General features: G+C 44.3%; 3 protein-coding genes and 1 pseudogene across 4 annotated transcripts; 2 read left to right on the top strand and 2 right to left on the bottom strand.

Moving 5' to 3' along the window:
- The window catches only part of LOC109647577 (membrane-associated guanylate kinase, WW and PDZ domain-containing protein 3-like), a 16,990-nt pseudogene extending 12,585 nt beyond the window's left edge, over nucleotides 1-4,405 (top strand).
- Nucleotides 4,406-7,160: 2,755 nt separating this feature from the next.
- gata1b (GATA binding protein 1b) lies at nucleotides 7,161-8,258 on the bottom strand. The gene is made up of 4 exons (XM_069527533.1): nucleotides 7,968-8,258; nucleotides 7,722-7,861; nucleotides 7,509-7,634; nucleotides 7,161-7,371 (listed from the first exon to the last, which is right to left on the bottom strand). Exons 1-4 carry the CDS (start codon nucleotides 8,185-8,187, stop codon nucleotides 7,192-7,194), a joined length of 666 nt encoding a protein of 221 aa, XP_069383634.1. The 5' UTR covers nucleotides 8,188-8,258; the 3' UTR covers nucleotides 7,161-7,191.
- Nucleotides 8,259-8,976: 718 nt separating this feature from the next.
- On the bottom strand, nucleotides 8,977-12,665 carry cdk20 (cyclin dependent kinase 20). Of its 2 annotated transcripts, none has more exons than XM_020112562.2 (9): nucleotides 12,532-12,665; nucleotides 11,961-12,175; nucleotides 11,254-11,367; nucleotides 10,988-11,176; nucleotides 10,789-10,910; nucleotides 10,530-10,592; nucleotides 10,200-10,323; nucleotides 9,918-10,073; nucleotides 8,977-9,392 (listed from the first exon to the last, which is right to left on the bottom strand). In XM_020112562.2, exons 2-9 carry the CDS (start codon nucleotides 12,033-12,035, stop codon nucleotides 9,201-9,203), a joined length of 1,035 nt encoding a protein of 344 aa, XP_019968121.1. In that variant the 5' UTR covers nucleotides 12,036-12,175; nucleotides 12,532-12,665; the 3' UTR covers nucleotides 8,977-9,200. The 2 variants fall into 2 exon arrangements, with proteins under 2 accessions (XP_019968121.1, XP_069383633.1); XM_069527532.1 differs by having other exon boundaries at nucleotides 12,314-12,637.
- Nucleotides 12,666-14,683: 2,018 nt separating this feature from the next.
- Nucleotides 14,684-17,980, top strand: uxt (ubiquitously-expressed, prefoldin-like chaperone). Its single transcript, XM_069527531.1, has 6 exons — nucleotides 14,684-14,980; nucleotides 15,279-15,360; nucleotides 15,818-15,885; nucleotides 16,398-16,505; nucleotides 16,768-16,831; nucleotides 17,266-17,980. Exons 1-6 carry the CDS (start codon nucleotides 14,883-14,885, stop codon nucleotides 17,326-17,328), a joined length of 483 nt encoding a protein of 160 aa, XP_069383632.1. The 5' UTR covers nucleotides 14,684-14,882; the 3' UTR covers nucleotides 17,329-17,980.
- Nucleotides 17,981-18,046: the final 66 nt, after the last annotated feature.

Genomic DNA, 18,046 nt, shown 5'->3' with positions numbered 1-18,046 from the left:
ACTGTGTATAAAGACAGTGACTGTGTATATAGACGATCACTGACTGTGTATAAAGACAGTGACTGTGTATAAAGATAGTGACTGTGTATATAGACGATCACTGTATATAAAGATAGTGAGTGTGTATATAGACCTTCAGTGTATAAAGACGATCAGTGTATATCATGTTCGTCAGATGTCGGATCAGCTGGTGGAGATAAACGGCGACAGCACGTCAGGGATGACTCACAGTCAGGCCGTGGAGCAGATCAGACGAGGAGGACATCGAATCCACCTCGTGCTCAAGAAAGGAAACGGATACGTTCCTGACTATGGTGAGACGTTCGTGTGACGTCAGAGGAATCACGAGGTTGTGTTTATCCACGATTGTTTATTTTGTGGAGACTCTTCTCTCTGACTTTACTTCGTGTTTCTACTTTCTCGTTTCCTTCTTCCTGTCCTCCTGCCGTGTTCCTCCTACTCCTACTCCTTTTCTTTTCTCCTCCTTCTCTTCCTCTTGTTCATCTTCCTCCTCTTCCTCCTCCCCTGCCTCCTCCTCCTCAGTGGAGCTGTCCAGTCTCTCTCTCTGTATGACGAACTCTAAACAGGGTGAACCCTGCTTCTACGTGATTGGACGCACTGAACACTCGCGGTTGGTAACTGACTGTTCTCTTTACTTTCACTTCTTCTCACTCTCATCCCTTCATCTTCATCTTCATCTTCATCTTCATCTTCATCTTGCTCATGTTTTCATCAGCAGATTTTACCTGATGGAACTCCTCATTTCCTCGTTTATAAAAATGTTGAACAACAGCTCATGTCAACATTATCATTACGTATAACTTTAATATTCTACGATACATTTATGAGTAAATATTAAAATGTAGATTGTTGTATAAGAACATGTTGATGAATAAAAACTATGTTAAAGTACATGTTAGGTGTTAACATGTATTGGGTAATTACACGTTATGTATAAATACAACAGTTTTACGTTGTGTAGTGAAATGATCATCGTGTCGAAGATAAACGTGTTAAATGGTTTTATATGAAAAGAATAGTTAAATGTTAATTGATTACAAGTTATTACCAATTAATTTGTTATAAACACGTAAACAACGTTAACTAGCAGGTTAGTGTCAGTAGTTCTTTATGTCTGGAATCAAACCTCATTCATTTACATGTTTCCATCAGCAGAACAAACATTTACTGAGGGTCCTTGAATCCACCACCACGCTGAGCTGCACTCTGTAACTTTTCTCACAGCGCCTCCTGGTGGACGTCACAGGAACTGCAGTTAATTTCTGTCTCTTCCTGTTTGTCAGGCCCTGATGAAGGAGCCCTCTCCCCCCCCTCCTCCTCACCACCCACAGTAGAGCTGGATGTGGATACGATAACCATGACAACCGCCTCCCTCAGCCAGCAGAGGGGGGGGGGGAGGTGTTACAGGAGGAGGAGACGGAGGAGGAGAGAAAAGGAGGAAGAGGAGAGAGGGAGAAACCAAACGAAGAACAGGAGGAGGAGGAGGAGGAGGAGGGTTAGGGCCTCCTGATCTGGACCTGGACCTGGTGGAGGAGGAGGCACAGGTTGAGGAGAGGAAGAAGAAAGAGGAGGAGGGGGAGAGAGAGGAGAGAGGGAGAAAGAGGGAGGAAGTGGAGGAGAGGAGGAGAAAGAGGGAGTTCGACGAGGAGATGAGGAGAAGGAGGGAGGAAGAGGAGAGGAGGAGACAGAGGGAGGAAGAGGAGGAGATGAAGAGAAGGAGGGAGGAAGAGATGAGGAGGAGGAGGAGGGAGGAAGAGGAGGAGATGAAGAGAAGGAGGGAGGAAGAGATGAGGAGGAGGAGGGAGGAAGAGGAGGAGATGATGAGAAGGAGAAGAAGTCAGACTGTCAGGCAGAAGAAGCGAGACGACCAGAGGGAGCAGGAGAGGAGGAGCAGGAGTTTACCCAGGGACAGAGCTCAGTCCTGGGAGGGGGTGGATGTTATGAGGTCTGGAGGAGGAGCAAGGGAGAGGAAGAGGAGGGAGAGAGAGGAGGAGCAGGAGGACAGGGAGGGGAAAGATGACAGCATCACCCGCCATGCAAAGCATTCTGGGAGCTCAGGTGCAGCTCAACGAGCGGCGTTTTCCTTTCTCATGCCGATGGACGACGAGAGCCAGCGTCAGTCTGACAGCGAATCAGCAGGCAGCTTCTCAGAGGTCAGCCAATCAGCAGCCAGCATTGCCACGGCAGGATTGGAGGAGCATTCTTTTTGGAGGGGAGACGAGTTGTCGTGGCAACAGGGGAACGCCCCGGGCCCCTGGCTGAAGCCCAGCCCAAAAAAACTGACACAGGTTCTGACTGGCAGCCGGCTCCGGAGGCGGGGACTAGCGGACGGGCTCTCTCTCTGATTGGCCGGCGGTGAAGACGAGCTCTTCTTGCATTGTTGGTTTTTTGTATCGGCTACTTAAAAGGGCTTTCTTTGATTGGCATGCTGAGAGAAAACCACTTCCTGCGTCTTATTGGATGATAACAGACAACTCTGATTCTGATTGGAAGATGAGACCAGGACATTTTTGCCGATTGGCTCGTGGGCTTTGAGGCGTCCGATTGGCCAGTGACATGACGGCGGGACACAGAGCCGCCAGTTTTACTTTACCCATCATCCCTCAGGGCGTCCTGAGACCTGTTATCAGCTCTCTTTGGGATTCACTCGGACTTTCGGCATCATGAAGCTGGTAGATCACCATGGTAACTGATGTAGATCGCCACGGTAACAGAGTCATCGTTTCTACGGGATCCCGACAGGGACAAAAATAATGAGTCTCTGATGAGGTCAAGAGACGTTCAGATACAAAATCTAATCTGATTAATGAATAAAACTCAAAATGAAATAAGTTTGATAGATTTTGACTTTTTCAGACTCTTCAGGTAAAAACACGTGAGAGACAAAGATTCAACGTTGGTGAAAATCTGGAGACGTTTGATGTTGAATCAGTTTGAAGTGATGACATCACAGACCAGCTGCTGCTCGCCGCTCTGACCTGAAGAAACGTAGCCGCGCTGGTTTTATCATCGACCAATCGCCTCAAAGATCCGAACATCGTCATCATCGCGTCGAGCCGAGAACCTCGACACGTCACCGCCTCACAAGACTGACCACGCCCCCCAACTTTTAAATCGTATGCAAACACCTGAACCTGTGGGTCTCGTTGTCTTGGAGACCGAACAGCTGATTCTGATCTGAGCATGTGAAAATCACTGGAATGATTTTTTTATTTTTATAAAGTTCAACATGTAAAGACTCAATATTATTATTATTATTATTGTTATTAGAGATGAAATAGAACAGAGTCGGTCTGATTTGCCTGCTTGCTTGTAAACTAGAAAAAACTTTATTGTAATGATGTAACAGAGCCATACACACACACACACACACACACACACACACACACAGACAGATGTCAGGTCCAGCTGCGGTCCTGTTGGCTTTTAATAAACATAACATCGCCATGGCAACACGGTCATCAGGATGGGTGACCTGTTTCTCTAGCAACAGCCACGGTGGAGGACGACATCATCAACATGGCCGACGACCTGCAGCTCTGGATCATAACAAGTGCCTCATTTTGTTTTTTCGGCCTTCATCATGTAAAGTGACCCCCCCCCCCCCCCTCACTGTTTTTGTTACCGTCATCATCTGTCAGTTTTAAATCTCTTTGTGCTGCAGCTGATGAATCTGTTCATCTTCAGCAGTTGAATCAATAATTATCAATAAATGAATAAATTAGTTTTAGCGTTTTGTATGAGACACATCTGAAGTAACCGTCACATCCTGTGGACGCGTCTAATCTCTGTTCATCAGATTTGTCCTGAACTGATTCTCGTCAAAGTTCTGTGTCGGTTTGTTTTTAACTTGAGACAGTTCCGGTGAAAAGGATTTTGTTTTTGTTTGGATCGAGAACGTTTGAATGTCCCTTGTTTTTAACACGTGACCCGTCAGCTGAAGCTTGATTCTTACATTCAGAAGTGTTAACATCTGACTTTTTGGTTTTGCCACACGCACTTGCCATTATCTCACTGAAGTGCAATGAATCCTGGGATATGTGGGCCTGAGAAGGATCCGCCTGCAGGACACATTTGAAGGATCCAAACATTTTATTCATAAAAACATGATGAAAATTGATTTTTATTCTGATTCTGAAAAAAAACATAAAATCTCGTTTGATCAGATTTATTTTGTCTCATTTTCATGTTTAAGCGTTAAATGATCGATGTCTGAGAAGTTTCATGTTTAGATTCATCTGAAGTTTTTCACTTTTAATACGAAGTTGTTCACTTCCTGTTCACTGTGACCCTTCATAACATTGATGCATGGACCTGTTCCCATGGTAACTGGAGTCATGTGACTCTGGTTGTGTCGTTATGTAAAATGTTCATTTTCTAAATATTTTTGATCAACGCGTCTTTTTATTCATCACACACACACACACACACACACACACACACACACATGTCCTCACCTGTCTGCCTTCATGTATCTGCCTTCACCTGTCTGTCTGTCTGTCTTCACCTGTCTGGCTTTATTCACCTGTCTGTCCTCACCTGTGTCTTCATCTGTCAAAAAATCTGAAACACATGAACATATAAAGACGAGAGGAAAAACAGATTTCATTTAGTTCAGTCAGATGTTTGAACTTATTCAAAGTATAAATGAGGTTTTAATAACAATACGTAATAACATTATATATAATCACTTAATTTACTTTTTACAGAAAATAAAAACGTTGTTATATTTATACAGAAAGTAAAATACGTTTATTATTATTTTTTAAACCAAATGGATTTATTAACTCTTAAAAAAAGATTCAATAATGTCATTTCATTTTACAGAGAAAGAAGCTGCTGCGATCAGATGCTATTGCATGTTTATCCACCAGATGGCAACAGTTGTTAAATAGGAGTAATAACAGACGCAGAAAACATTAGAGTAAGAAGACATGATGGAATAAAAGTTATGTTGGGACTTAAACTAAGCGTCATCCTTCAAACACGAACATAACGTGGTTCCACGAGATAAGCTGGTGTCCACGAGGTGTCCACGAGGTGTCCAGCCAGCACAAGAAAAAATAAAGGCAATCCAGGACATGCCAAGGCCCATGGACAAGACAGGTGTGGGACACGTGATGGGGATGGCTGCTCACACAATGACTGTGAGTTTGTGAGGTTGACGCTTTAAGATGCAGACTCCAGGGAAGCACCTGGCACGAGCCGACGCTCTCTCCAGGTAACTGTGAGTACAACTGATGAGGACATTCAAAGCCTCGTGGACATGGTGTCTGCTGCACTGCCTGTATCAGACGCCAAGTCTCAAATAGCTGAGGCAACAGTGAAGGACACAGATCATGTCCACGGATCATGTCCAAAGTTCATGTCCACAGTTCATGTCCACAGTTCATGTCCACGGATCATGTCCAAAGTTCATGTCCACAGATCATGTCCACAGTTCATGTCCACAGTTCATGTCCACAGATCATGTCCACAGTTCATGTCCACAGTTCATGTCCACAGTTCATGTCCACAGATCATGTCCACAGTTGTACCATGTCAGAGGTGAGAATGTTACACAGGAGGGCGAGAGACAGTTTCCTGTCCTGGAATAAAGAAACTTTTACTTTTATTGACTTTTTACAGTAGATAAAATAACTTTATTAGGTTTTTGCCACAAACATTAGATAATGAGATGCTTACAGAAAATAAATGTATTAAGTTCACAGAAAGTATAAGAACTTTATTGAGACGAGCAACAGGAACAAACGTGTTTGGTTTTTATCACTGAGTGGATACACACATCAGACTGTAGTGACAACAATCAGTCAGCAGGGGGCGTCTTCACCTATGATCTGTAAAAGCTGATGTGAGTATTTTTACACACTCACCTGGTTCATGTTCATCACGTGATGTTACTCATGTAAACACAACAGGTCTGATCATGTGACTGAAGGTGTGAGCTGGAGATGTCACCATGACAACCGTGGTGATGATGATGAGGATGAGACCTTTCCCCTGTAGACCCCCCCTCAGGACTTTACAGTTACACTGCTCAGAAGACCCGGAGCACTGAGTGTCCACAGGCCGAGAGGTCAGGGGCCCGAGAGGTCAGGGGCCCGAGAGGTCAGGGTCGGCCTCTGTTGGAGGTGACGGTTGATATTTTTGGTAAATCTTTCACAGAGGGACGTAACCGCGTGACCTGCGTCTTTTTCAGTGTCTGGGTGGTTCTTGTTCCTTTGTGGTTGTGGTGACGACCGTTTAGAGCCGTCCTGTGTTCAGGGGCCCGATATCTCCGTCTTGGTGCATCACTGTTTGTGGTGTCGACCAGAGAGAGAGCTTCAGTTGAAAGTTTTTGCAATTACCAACCGTTTACTCTGTGTGTGTGTGTGTGTGTGTGTGTGTGTGTGTGTGTGTGTGTGTGTGTGTGTGTGGTCAGCTCTAACGACTGAACGGATGCCCTGTGTGTATGTACAGTACATGTGTGGTTGTTAATCTCATCCATAACAGAGAGAGAGGGTGGTAGAGAGAGGTAGACAGTCTCTGGCCACTAACCGTCTCCTCTTCATCTCCCTTTTCCTCTCTTGTCATTTTTCTCTGGGTCCGGAAAACCAAAGACCTCCTGCGTTGCACAACATCGGCCTCCAGCAGGCGCCTGCAGGGCACTGAGGCGGGGGGGTGCTTTCATGGTGATTCCAGACTGAGGCTGTTGATGCTGCTCTGTCACTGTCAGTCAGTTTCTAGCTCTGCAGAGGCCCAACAGTTACCTAATGAAACCACAGTTAAGTTCACTCCATCCATCTCATGTAGTTCATTTCATTTAATGTCTCATGGAGCTCAACAAGGTGCCACCTCCTCCGTTCTTCCCCCTCAGCAACAGAGACATGAAACAATGCAGAGACCTCAGAGAGCCACGTGAGAGGGACAGACAGAAGACACATTTTTATTTTACTTGTGATAAAAGATAGAAGTTTTTCATGAGAAACATTTTATTCATATCTGTAAAAAACTGAGATTCTTTTCTGTGGATGTTTGTGTTGTAATATTTGTTTTAGCCACAGAGGGTGGGGGGGGGGGGGGGGGGGGGGTTCCTTCAGGTTAAATAATCCTGGAAAAAAATCTCATCTGACATTTAAAGAAAAAACAAAACACTTAACTTCTCTGAGATGAAGAAACTTTATTAAAACATTAACTCAGGTTCAGCAGCTGTGTGAAGGGTGATTGACACGAGGCCTCCGCAGGAGGAGGGACCAGCCTGGACAACTCAGGCTCTGATTGGCCGCCTCTCCTGCCCCTCTTGTTCTTATTGGTCACTTTGCGATTCCTGGTTTGGATTCTGTCTTTCTTCATCGTCAGAGGCCTGTTGACCTGAAACACACAGGAAGAGTCAGTCTGAAGTACTGCGTGTACTCTGCAGTACAGTCTGAAGTACTGCGTGTACTCTGCAGTACAGTCTAAAGGAGCTAATGTACTCTGGAGTGCAATTGTAGTACAGTGTGTAGTACCTGGTGCAGTTTGTAGTACAGTCCACAGGCGTTACACACTGTTTGTCCTGCAGGGTTTCTCCTCCACAGTGTCGTAGTTTCTGTGTCACAGTTCACACACTGACTTCCTCTTCGCTGAGTCACCACCTGAAAACACCGAAACATTAAAACATCTGACATCACAACCACCGTTAGCCTAGCTTAGCACAGTGTGTGTGTGTGTGTGTGTTGTACACTTCTTCTCTTTGGTCTCAGCAGGGGTCTGTTGCTGACTTCCTGTTGGATGCTGCAGGTGTTACACAGGTAATTACCAGCAGCGTCTCTTCTCCACAGGGGGGCACTGTTGATCTCACAACTCACACACTCACGCTGTTCTAAACACACACACACACACACACACAAACACACACACACACACACACACAAACATGAGTCATCCTCCGACACAGCAGACAGGTGGCGCTCAGGTGGATCTCTCACCTGGCTGCGGCCATGACAGACTGACAGGTGACACCCAATCAGCAGAGGGGGAGGAGTTACTGCTCCATCCAGGTGTTGAGGAGGAGAGGTAGGTGGTGGGCGTGGTCAGAGCAGAGTGACCGTATGAGGATGGGAAAAGTGGGGGCGGGATATAAACAGAGGTCAGTGATTGACAGCCTGAGACGTCCAACCAGAGACAGGGACTGGCATCCTGGGTCATGACTGGTGATAGGAAGAGGATGTATGAGGGGGGGGGGGGCTAACCTGCAACGACCAAACAGATGATTTAGTACTTTGTATACAGTCACTGATGGTCTATACACAGTCTGTAGGTTCATACATTATTAACATTCCTCTTTGTGGGCAACACACACACAACATGTAAACATGTGGAAATTTGACCTCTGTGTTTAACAGAGCACACACGGAACACACGGAACACAGTGACCACACGGAACAGTGGGCAGCCATGAAGGCGCCCGGGGAGCAATTGGGGGGTTCGGTGCCGTGCTCAAGGGCACCTCGGCAGTGCCCAGGAGGTGAACTGGCACCTATCCAACTTCCGTCCATGCTGGACTTGAGCCGGCCACATTCTGGTTCCTGAGCCAAGTCCCTATGGCCTGAGCCACTGCCCCCCCCCATCTGTACCCACCCATCTGAACTGTGTTCAACTCACAAGATTTCTACATGAAACAAAAACCTGTTTTTAAATCAGAAAAACATTTAACAAACCTGATGATGACGATGATGATGATGGTGACAGAGGATGAGGAGCAGCTCAGAGTCACTGTTGGTCGGATAAGAGAATGAGGAGGGGGAGAGGGAGAGGGAGGAAGTGTGGGAGGAGACAGACTCTGGTTCCTCCTCAGAATTCAACAAGTGGAACGACGTGAACTGATTTAAGTTGATTCTATTTTACTGTTCTATAGAAACTACCAGTGGAGTCGCCCTCTGCTGGTCAGCACAGACACTGAGTCTACGTTCATTCAGTTTGAACGATTCACAAACGTCAGAATCAAACCTCAGTTTTATTTGTAGAATTCCATCAGGTGCCATCAACAACATATTTGATCTGAAGCTTCTTCTCACATTGAGGCAGAAACATTAAAATATTACAGACAAACAGGAAGACATGTCCTATGTTACATCTATTGAATCGCAAACTTTATTTACAGTTGAAAATAAAGACGACATCTTTGAAACTGACAACAATAAATAACCATGTTTGTTAGTTCAGAGGCAGGAGGCGTGTCCCTGCAGCAGTGCAGGGTCTACCACGCTGTTCTGCAGGGGCAAGTCCACTGAGAAGTCAGTAGGCGGGGCCTGCAGGCGCTGCCGGGGGGGTCGGCCCCCCCTCTGAGGGATGGGCAGCTCTGAGTGGTGAGCAGGAAGTGGGGAGGAGAAGAAGTATGGATGGAGGAGGGCCTGCAGAGAGGATGAGAGCGAGATCAATACACAGATCGATTAATCAACAAAGATCCAAGTGTCGGGATTGATTCCAGTATTTTCAGTTCACAGGGGTGAATGAGCGCTAATCTGCCCTCTAGTGGACAAATGTTGAAATGTTTGTTGCTCTAACAAACATCTCTCTCTGCAGTCGGAGCTGAATTGGTCAATTATTTGATCTGCTGTGAAATCAATGATCTGTTTTATTTGTTATTTGTCCTTCATCTTTAAGAACTGAGAAGCAGAGGTGGAAAGATCCTGACTTCTAGTTTCTAGTAAAGTTCTTACATTTCCCATGATGCAGTTCAACAGTGGACCTTCATTAATGTCAACATCAGACCACTGAGGGACCAGGAACCATGAACTCAACAGGTGTATTTTGTTTCTGTAATCTATTGTCAACAAATTCACCAAAACAGAAAGTAAAGGGGACCTCTGGTGGAACCCTGAGGAACTCCACCGGCTGCGTCTCACACACCTGAACGCCCTCTCTCTGTTTCCTACCTGTCTGGCCGAGCAGCGCTGTTTGGACGGATACACCAGGAACTTGTAGAGCAGGTCGATGGCCTGAGGGGACGTGTCAGGGACAATCTCCTCCAATGGGATCGCTGGATTCTCCTTGAAGGTGATTTTATTATAATCTGGTAACTCAACGATTTCCTGTAGAGACACAAAGAGCAGGAACGCCAACGCTCCGTGATTCTTTCTTATTGGTCACTAACACTGTATTTTATAAAATGGCATTTCACTTTTTAACAAAGACAAAAGGGGCAGGACATGTCTTACGGGCCAGCTGTCCTGCGTTGGCGTTCCCAGCACTCTGAGGACGCAGCACAGCTGTTCGATGTCGTTCTCTCCAGGAAACAGAGGAGACGAGTTCAGTAGCTCCCCGAAAATACAACCGACCGCCCTGAAACATAGTTGAACACATTCACAGTGACTTGTGTCAGGCTCCCGCTGAATCCAGCTGAAGATCCTCTGCTGTGTTCTCACATCGTCTCCTCTGGACTTTATACACAGAGTTCTTTAAACACGTGTTCTGTCTGACAGAAGCTTTTCACTCATGTATAACATGTTTTTGAGTATTACGATGAGAACTCATCAAAGTTTTCTCACCAAAGATCGACTCCCTCGTCGTACTTTCTGGCTCCGTACAGCAGCTCAGGAGCTCTGTACCACCTGAACACACACACACACACACACACACACACACACACACACACACACACACACACACACACACACACACACACACACAAGCAGCTTTATTCAAAGTTACTGAATCAGTGACAGTTTGTTGGGGAGAAGCTGCCTGCAATGAAGACTACAACTCCCATCATCCCTCACTGCCCTCACTTGAAGATGAGTGTGTTACCTGGTGGCCACCTGGTGGCTGTACAGTCTTTCTCCCTCCTCACTGAAGAGTCGGGCGAGACCGAAGTCTGCGATCTTCAGGTGCCCTGAGGAGCTGATGAGGAGGTTCGCTGGCTTCAGGTCCTACACACACACACAATCAGGGCTTTTATTCTGAAGGGCTACAGGGGTGAGACGCAGCTGCAGACCCCAGTTCTCACCCGGTGCATGATGTTGTTGTGATGCAGGAAGGCGACGCCCTTCAGCAGCATCATCATGTAACCTTTGACCTGCGCCGGGGTCAGAGGCCTCTGGGAGTTCTTGATGACCTCAGACAGGTCAGAGAGCATGAAGTCAAACACCAGGACGAAGCCGGTACCGTGAGGGAAGACGTCCTTCAGCTTCACCACCTGATGAAGAGGAGGAGGACGAAGAGTCATGTACAGTTGACCTCTGACCTCTGACCTGACCCTCCTCTGGTACTCACATGCTGGTTGTCCTCAATCTCCTGCAGAGCCCTGATCTCCCTCAGAGCCTGGTTAGGGATGCCGTCCTCCAGCCTCCTCAGAGCCACTTTCTTCAGAGCCACTGTCTCTCCTGTCTGACACACACACACACACACACACACACACGCTCAATACACTGACTGACTGACTTCCTGTTCTATAATGTAATAGAACGAGCAGGTTCAGTGGATCAGACTCTGACCTCTGACCTCTCGACCTCTGACTCAGCTTCACTTCCTGTGTTCCTGAACCTCAGAGGTGGGGTTTGATTGGTCTGCGTGTTTCAGCTTTTAAAAGCACAACTGCATCACAGTGTTTAAAAACTAGTCAGGACGGAGCAGCATTAACGAGGAAGTCCTGAGGTCAAAGGTCACATCGATCACTAACTTTTTAAAACTTCAGTCACAGACGGATTTTAACACTTGAACGCCTCCTCAGTGTCTGACGTCGTGTTTAAACTACTTGATTTTAAATAAAGGTTATTTTGTGATCTTCTAACCTGCTGATGATTTTTTCAGTAAAACTTTTCGATCACAGTTCAAATGAAAAGTCAAAGGCGGCAGATCGATTATTTTCTCAAACTAACAAAGCAGATTTCCAAACTTGGTGGATCTTTGGAATGAAGCAGAACATTCTCATATTTCAGAATCTGTCGTCTGTGATGTTTGTGTCGAATGGATGAAGTCACCTCGACGTGTTTGGCCTTGAACACGATGCCATGAGCTCCTTCTCCGACCCGACCCAGGATGATGTACTGCTCCATGTCCTGCTCTCTGCTCCACAGGTCCAGATCCACTGAGATGTTCCTTTAGTGTGATTCTGCTGGAGTCCTCAGAGCATGTTGTCCTTCAGTGTTGTTTGTGTGTGTGTTTGTGTGTCTGTGTGAGTCTCTGCTGTCGTTTCCTGTTCATGAGCAGAAACAGAAAAACAGATGAACGTGAACTCTGTTCACAAATACGTTAATTTAATTATTCTTCTCTTCCAGACTCGTGACACAAACATTCACTGAACATTAATTCAGACGATTCACATTAAACCAACCTGAGCTTTGAATCGGCTCAAACCACAACGACACAAAACGAACGAGTCAAAGACAAAATCTGCTTTTAAAGAGGAAACATAACGGAGCCAGCTAACGTTACCTTGGTAACCGACTGGCTAAGCTAAAGCTAACGATGCTAAAGCTTCAAACTCGACTTCCGCAGCGTGAAGAAAACCGGAAGTTGACGTTTTTTAAATAAAACTTTATTAGAACTCACACTCGCTCCCGCGCAGCACGATTTAAACCCGAGATGAAGAAGCTAAAGTTAGCCACAGCGATGCTAACTGTCCGCCATGCTTGTTTACAGTGACGTCATCACAGCACCAGCTACAGAACCGGAGAAGATAGAACAGACTCATGTAGAACACACTCATGTAGAACAGACACATGTAGAACACACTCACGTAGAACAGTCACTTATAGAACAGACTCATGTAGAACAGACTCATGTAGAACAGACACATGTAGAACAGACACATGTAGAACACACTCACGTAGAACAGTCACTTATAGAACAGACTCATGTAGAACACACTCATATAGAACAGTCACTTATAGAACAGACTCATGTAGAACAGACTCATGTAGAACAGTCACTTATAGAAGAGACTCATGTAGAACAGTCACTTATAGAACAGACTCATGTAGAACAGACACATGTAGAACACACTCATGTAGAACAGACTCATGTAGAACAGACTCATGTAGAACAGACACATGTAGAACAGACTCATGTAGAACAGTCACTTATAGAAGAGACTCATGTAGAACAGACACATGTAGAACAGACTCATGTAGAACAGACACATGTAGAACAGACACATGTAGAACACACTCACGTAGAACAGACTCATGTAGAACACACTCATATAGAACAGTCACTTATAGAACAGACTCATGTAGAACAGTCACTTATAGAAGAGACTCATGTAGAACAGACACATGTAGAACAGACTCATGTAGAACAGACACATGTAGAACAGACACATGTAGAACAGACACATGTAGAACACACTCACGTAGAACAGTCACTTATAGAACAGACTCATGTAGAACACACTCATATAGAACAGTCACTTATAGAACAGACTCATGTAGAACAGACTCATGTAGAACAGTCACTTATAGAAGAGACTCATGTAGAACAGACACATGTAGAACAGACTCATGTAGAACAGACACATGTAGAACAGACACATGTAGAACAGACACATGTAGAACACACTCACGTAGAACAGTCACTTATAGAACAGACTCATGTAGAACACACTCATATAGAACAGTCACTTATAGAACAGACTCATGTAGAACACACTCATGTAGAACAGTCACTTATAGAACACACTCATGTAGAACAGTCATTTATAGAACAGATACATGTAGAACACACTCATGTAGAACACACTCATATAGAACAGTCACTTATAGAACAGACTCATGTAGAACACACTCATGTAGAACAGTCACTTATAGAACACACTCATGTAGAACAGTCACTTATAGAACAGACTCATGTAGAACACACTCATGTAGAACAGTCACTTATAGAACAGACTCATGTAGAACAGTCACTTATAGAAGAGACTCATGTAGAACAGACACATGTAGAACAGACTCATGTAGAACAGACACATGTAGAACAGTCACTTATAGAACAGACACATGTAGAACAGACACATGTAGAACAGACTCATGTAGAACAGTCACTTATAGAACAGACTCATGTAGAACAGTCACTTATAGAACAGACACATGTAGAACAGACTCATGTAGAACAGTCACTTATAGAACAGACTCATGTAGAACAGACACATGTAGAACACACTCATGTAGAACACACTCCTGTAGAACAGACACATGTAGAACAGTCACTTATAGAACAGACACATGTAGAACAGACTCATGTAGAACAGTCACTTATAGAACAGACTCATGTAGAACAGACACATGTAGAACACACTCATGTAGAACACACTCATGTAGAACAGACACATGTAGAACAGACTCATGTAGAACAGACTCATGTAGAACAGTCACTTATAGAACAGACTCATGTAGAACAGACTCCTGTAGAACAGACACATGTAGAACAGTCACTTATAGAACAGACTCATGTAGAACAGTCACTTATAGAACAGACTCATGTAGAACAGACACATGTAGAACAGACTCCTGTAGAACAGACACATGTAGAACAGTCACTTATAGAACAGACTCATGTAGAACAGTCACTTATAGAACAGACACATGTAGAACAGACTCATGTAGAACAGACTCATTCCGTTACTTTCAGTTTCATATGAAGCGTCAGTTCTATTTATTCTTGTTCTTTGGCTTCAACAGGCTCACTGCTTTTACTCTGAAATCCGGAAGTACTTCCTGCGGTCTCACGTGAACTACTTCCGGTGCAGTGCAGCGTGTTTACATCTGTTTCGAAACGTTAACGGGGGCTCGTGTGTCGGTACCGAGTCGGACACTTTACCGGGGACAGCAGACGGAGGTCGACAGGTTCACAGCCGCCGGACGCGTCTTCAACAGCGGGAGTGTTTTAGAGAGGAGGCGCTGACGATGTCTCTGCCCGCTGATGCTAATGCTAATGCTAACGTGGAGCAGAAGGTTCATCAGTATGAAAACTTCATTAACGATGTTCTGAAGAGAGATTTACAGTAAGAAAGAATTATATCATTATTATGATATATTGAGGCTGATTATACTTCTGATTCATTCATCTAATAATGATTTATCGGTTTGTACATATATGAAATAAATAATCTTTTTAATATAAAATTAAAACGTAAATTTATCTTTTATCCATTGTTTATTCTGCAAACTAAAAGTTTTCACGTCAGCGAACAAACACAGATACTCGTGTGTGTGTGTGTGTGTGTGTGTGTGTGTGTGTGTGTGTGTATAATCACAATAATGCTTCTGTAAATATATTAATGTGTAATGTTTGTTGTGCAGGAAGGTGTTGGAGCAGAGAGACGAGGTTTATGAGAAGATCAGTCAATATCTGCAGCTGAAGAACACAATACACACTCTGCAGGTACACACACACACACACACACACACACACACACACACACACACACACATCCCATCATCATTGATCCGATTCTGTCGACAGATTTGTATTTTTTATTAAGAAGAAAAGTCTCTTCAGATAAATTCAGTAAAAATTATCTTAACGTTTTAAACCAGAAGGAAAATAAATCAGGAATAAACAAAAATCAATGTAAAGTCCTGATAGTATCGATTATTGATTGATATGAATGTTCACACTTGATGATTTCTAAAGTTTATCTTCATCAGTGAATTCATTGATGTAAAAACTGCTTTTGCTGATAATTTGATTAATTGAAGAATCCACTATTTCAGCTCTAACCTTTAGACTGAATGTTGTTTACATGTAATATGTGAGCGTCACATGTCAGAGGCGTGTTGTTGTCGTGCTGTTTAGTCAGAGTAATTTCACCGTGATGTCACCGTGTGTGTCCTTGCAGGAGGCGGGCTCTCAGCGGCTGAAGACAGACGTTGATCTTGGCTGTAACTTCTACGTCCACGCTGAAGTGTGAGCTCCTCATCAGTCACTCTGATCAACAGCTGATCGGTCACAAACCACAGAACCGATCACTGTGATGTCACCAAGACAACACAGTGATCCATTACTGTTTCAGTTCAGGGGGTGTGACCTTCAGAGGCTGGTTTACAGATGATATCCTGTTTGCGTCACCAGCTCGTCTCATCGTCTCATCTTTGCATCGTTAGCTATGTTGAGCCGTCTGCATAAAGTTTGTGAGCTTAGATTGTTAATGTCCATTCATCAGTTAAATTCGCAGCCGTAGGTGAAGATGGTGGCGAGAAGTTCACGACAACAGAGAGCAGACGGTCGTCATTACTGTCGACTCTACCACAGGGGGGCGTCACACACCTTCAGAGCTATTGGCTGCTGTAAATCATTATCCACGACAGTCACATGAACACTTCATGTTTTTACCAGATACACGTAAATATGAAGAATCAAACATGTGATGTCTTTCACTTTCAGAAGAATAAAACTTCTTTCATGTGCGTCTCTGACAGGGAGGACTCGTCCAGAATCTTTGTGGCGATTGGTTACGGGTTCTTTGTGGAGATGAGTCACGACGAGGCGCTGCGGTTCATCGATAAGAAGACGAATCAGCTCACAGCGTCAGTTCAGCATCTGTCATGTGTCTGAAACCTCCTCAAACACCACATGAAACGTTTTTTAGTTTTCATGAGGTTTTATTTTTGCAGATCTTTTCATTTCATTCCTGTTGACTTGTTTTTTTAAATCACCAGTTGAGTTAGAAACCAACGTAACAAGTCAAAGATGTAAACAGATCAAGTCACAGTTTGTGTTAGCTCAATGCTAGCTGTGTCCAGTGTTGTGGATGTTAGATGCTAAAGATGCTAACATTATGTGTTTCAGTTTCACAGACCAGCTCACCAAAGACTCCGCCAAAATAAAAGCCAACATCCGCATGGTGCTGGAGGTACAGTCACTGTGACCGCTCATTTCTGATTTTCTTTAGAGGATTTTTATCAATTATGACTCAGACTGCATCTAACTTTATTGATTAACCTTCATTTCACTTAACTGACATGTCTCAGTGAATTACAACAAGCATTAACAATATTAGCTTTTTTAATAATATTTTATTTAATATTTTCATGGGGACAGATGATATATGTGAGTTCACCTCCAGCTGTGCAGCCGGTGCCTTGCTCAGTGGCAGTGCTCCCTAACTTCCTGAGACTACATTTGAAACTCTGAGCCTCCTTGCTAACTATTTGCTCGGTATTGATCATATAAATGACCAGTTATTGAAGAATCATCAAATTTGAAGCAGACATAAGTTGCACACTGTCTTGTTTTATGTGAGAAATCTGATCTGTTCTTCTTCTTCTTCTTCTTCCTCATTCTCAGGGTCTACGGGAGCTGCAGGGACTGACCGACCTGCCAGAGAGTAGAAGAAGAGAAGTTTTCTAGACGTGTGGATAAACTGCTGTACGTTCGGAGGATGGACAGTTCAGGTCTCAACCTGATCACTGTGCAGCTCCAGGATTCAACATGGACGTTCAATAAATCCTGTCAGCAGTTTGTTCTGATATTAATGAGGGGAGGTGGGATCAAATCGTCATTGGAGGACATTTGAATGGTGGTGGATCTGTGACAGACGTGGACTCTGCAGGACTCAGACAGAAGTAAAGCCTCTGCGACTAGAACCAGATAAGAGGAGGCTGTTGCGGCTGTCCACATACTTTTGGACATGTTTGCGTAAACAGATCTTCAGATGTGATTCATAGAAAAATAAGACGCTGAGCAATAAAGTTACACTGACTAAAACATGAACCGTCACAGATGCTCAGTCAACAACACCGAGCCTGTTGCCATGGAGACTGGTTGATAAATAGAAGCAGTGGCGTAAGGAAACAGAGTGATGGTGATTCTTGAAATAGACACAGCGTCACAGGAAGTCACTGTTGATGTTTAAAGATTTCAACAGATGAAGTGAGAGAATCATCAGCGTAATAAATAAAATCTCTAGCTGCACTAAATGAAACAGGGAATTAGCTGCTGCATTAATGCGTCAATAATAATCTGATGGCACAGTCACCTGCTAATAAATGTTTCTGTTTAACGCTGAAGACTTTTATTTTGAAGACTAAAAGATGAAGAGACTAGTTCAGAAGTTCAGGTTTTATTC

The sequence above is a fragment of the Paralichthys olivaceus genome, chromosome 6 (genome assembly GCF_024713975.1).
Source record: "Paralichthys olivaceus isolate ysfri-2021 chromosome 6, ASM2471397v2, whole genome shotgun sequence".
In the NCBI taxonomy this organism is placed as follows: domain Eukaryota; kingdom Metazoa; phylum Chordata; class Actinopteri; order Pleuronectiformes; family Paralichthyidae; genus Paralichthys; species Paralichthys olivaceus.
The sequence above is the reverse complement of the archived record's forward strand: the minus strand, read 5'-3'. Positions and strand labels throughout refer to the sequence as shown.

Excerpts from the sequence above, each read along its gene's own strand:
- gata1b (XM_069527533.1), bottom strand. The coding sequence starts at position 8,187 with ATGACCCAGGATGCCAGTCCCTGTCTCTGGTTGGACGTCTCAGGCTGT. Across the intron at positions 7,862-7,967 it reads TCTGTCATGGCCGCAGCCAG|AACAGCGTGAGTGTGTGAGT; the intron begins GTGAGAGATCCA and ends GTGTGTGTTTAG. Across the intron at positions 7,372-7,508 it reads TGTACTACAAACTGCACCAG|GTCAACAGGCCTCTGACGAT; the intron begins GTACTACACACT and ends TGTGTGTTTCAG.
- uxt (XM_069527531.1), top strand. The coding sequence starts at position 14,883 with ATGTCTCTGCCCGCTGATGCTAATGCTAATGCTAACGTGGAGCAGAAG. Across the intron at positions 15,886-16,397 it reads TTCTACGTCCACGCTGAAGT|GGAGGACTCGTCCAGAATCT; the intron begins GTGAGCTCCTCA and ends CGTCTCTGACAG. Across the intron at positions 16,832-17,265 it reads ACATCCGCATGGTGCTGGAG|GGTCTACGGGAGCTGCAGGG; the intron begins GTACAGTCACTG and ends CCTCATTCTCAG.
- cdk20 (XM_020112562.2), bottom strand. The coding sequence starts at position 12,035 with ATGGAGCAGTACATCATCCTGGGTCGGGTCGGAGAAGGAGCTCATGGC. Across the intron at positions 11,177-11,253 it reads AGATTGAGGACAACCAGCAT|GTGGTGAAGCTGAAGGACGT; the intron begins GTGAGTACCAGA and ends CCTCTTCATCAG. Across the intron at positions 9,393-9,917 it reads AGCGCTGCTCGGCCAGACAG|GCCCTCCTCCATCCATACTT; the intron begins GTAGGAAACAGA and ends TCCTCTCTGCAG.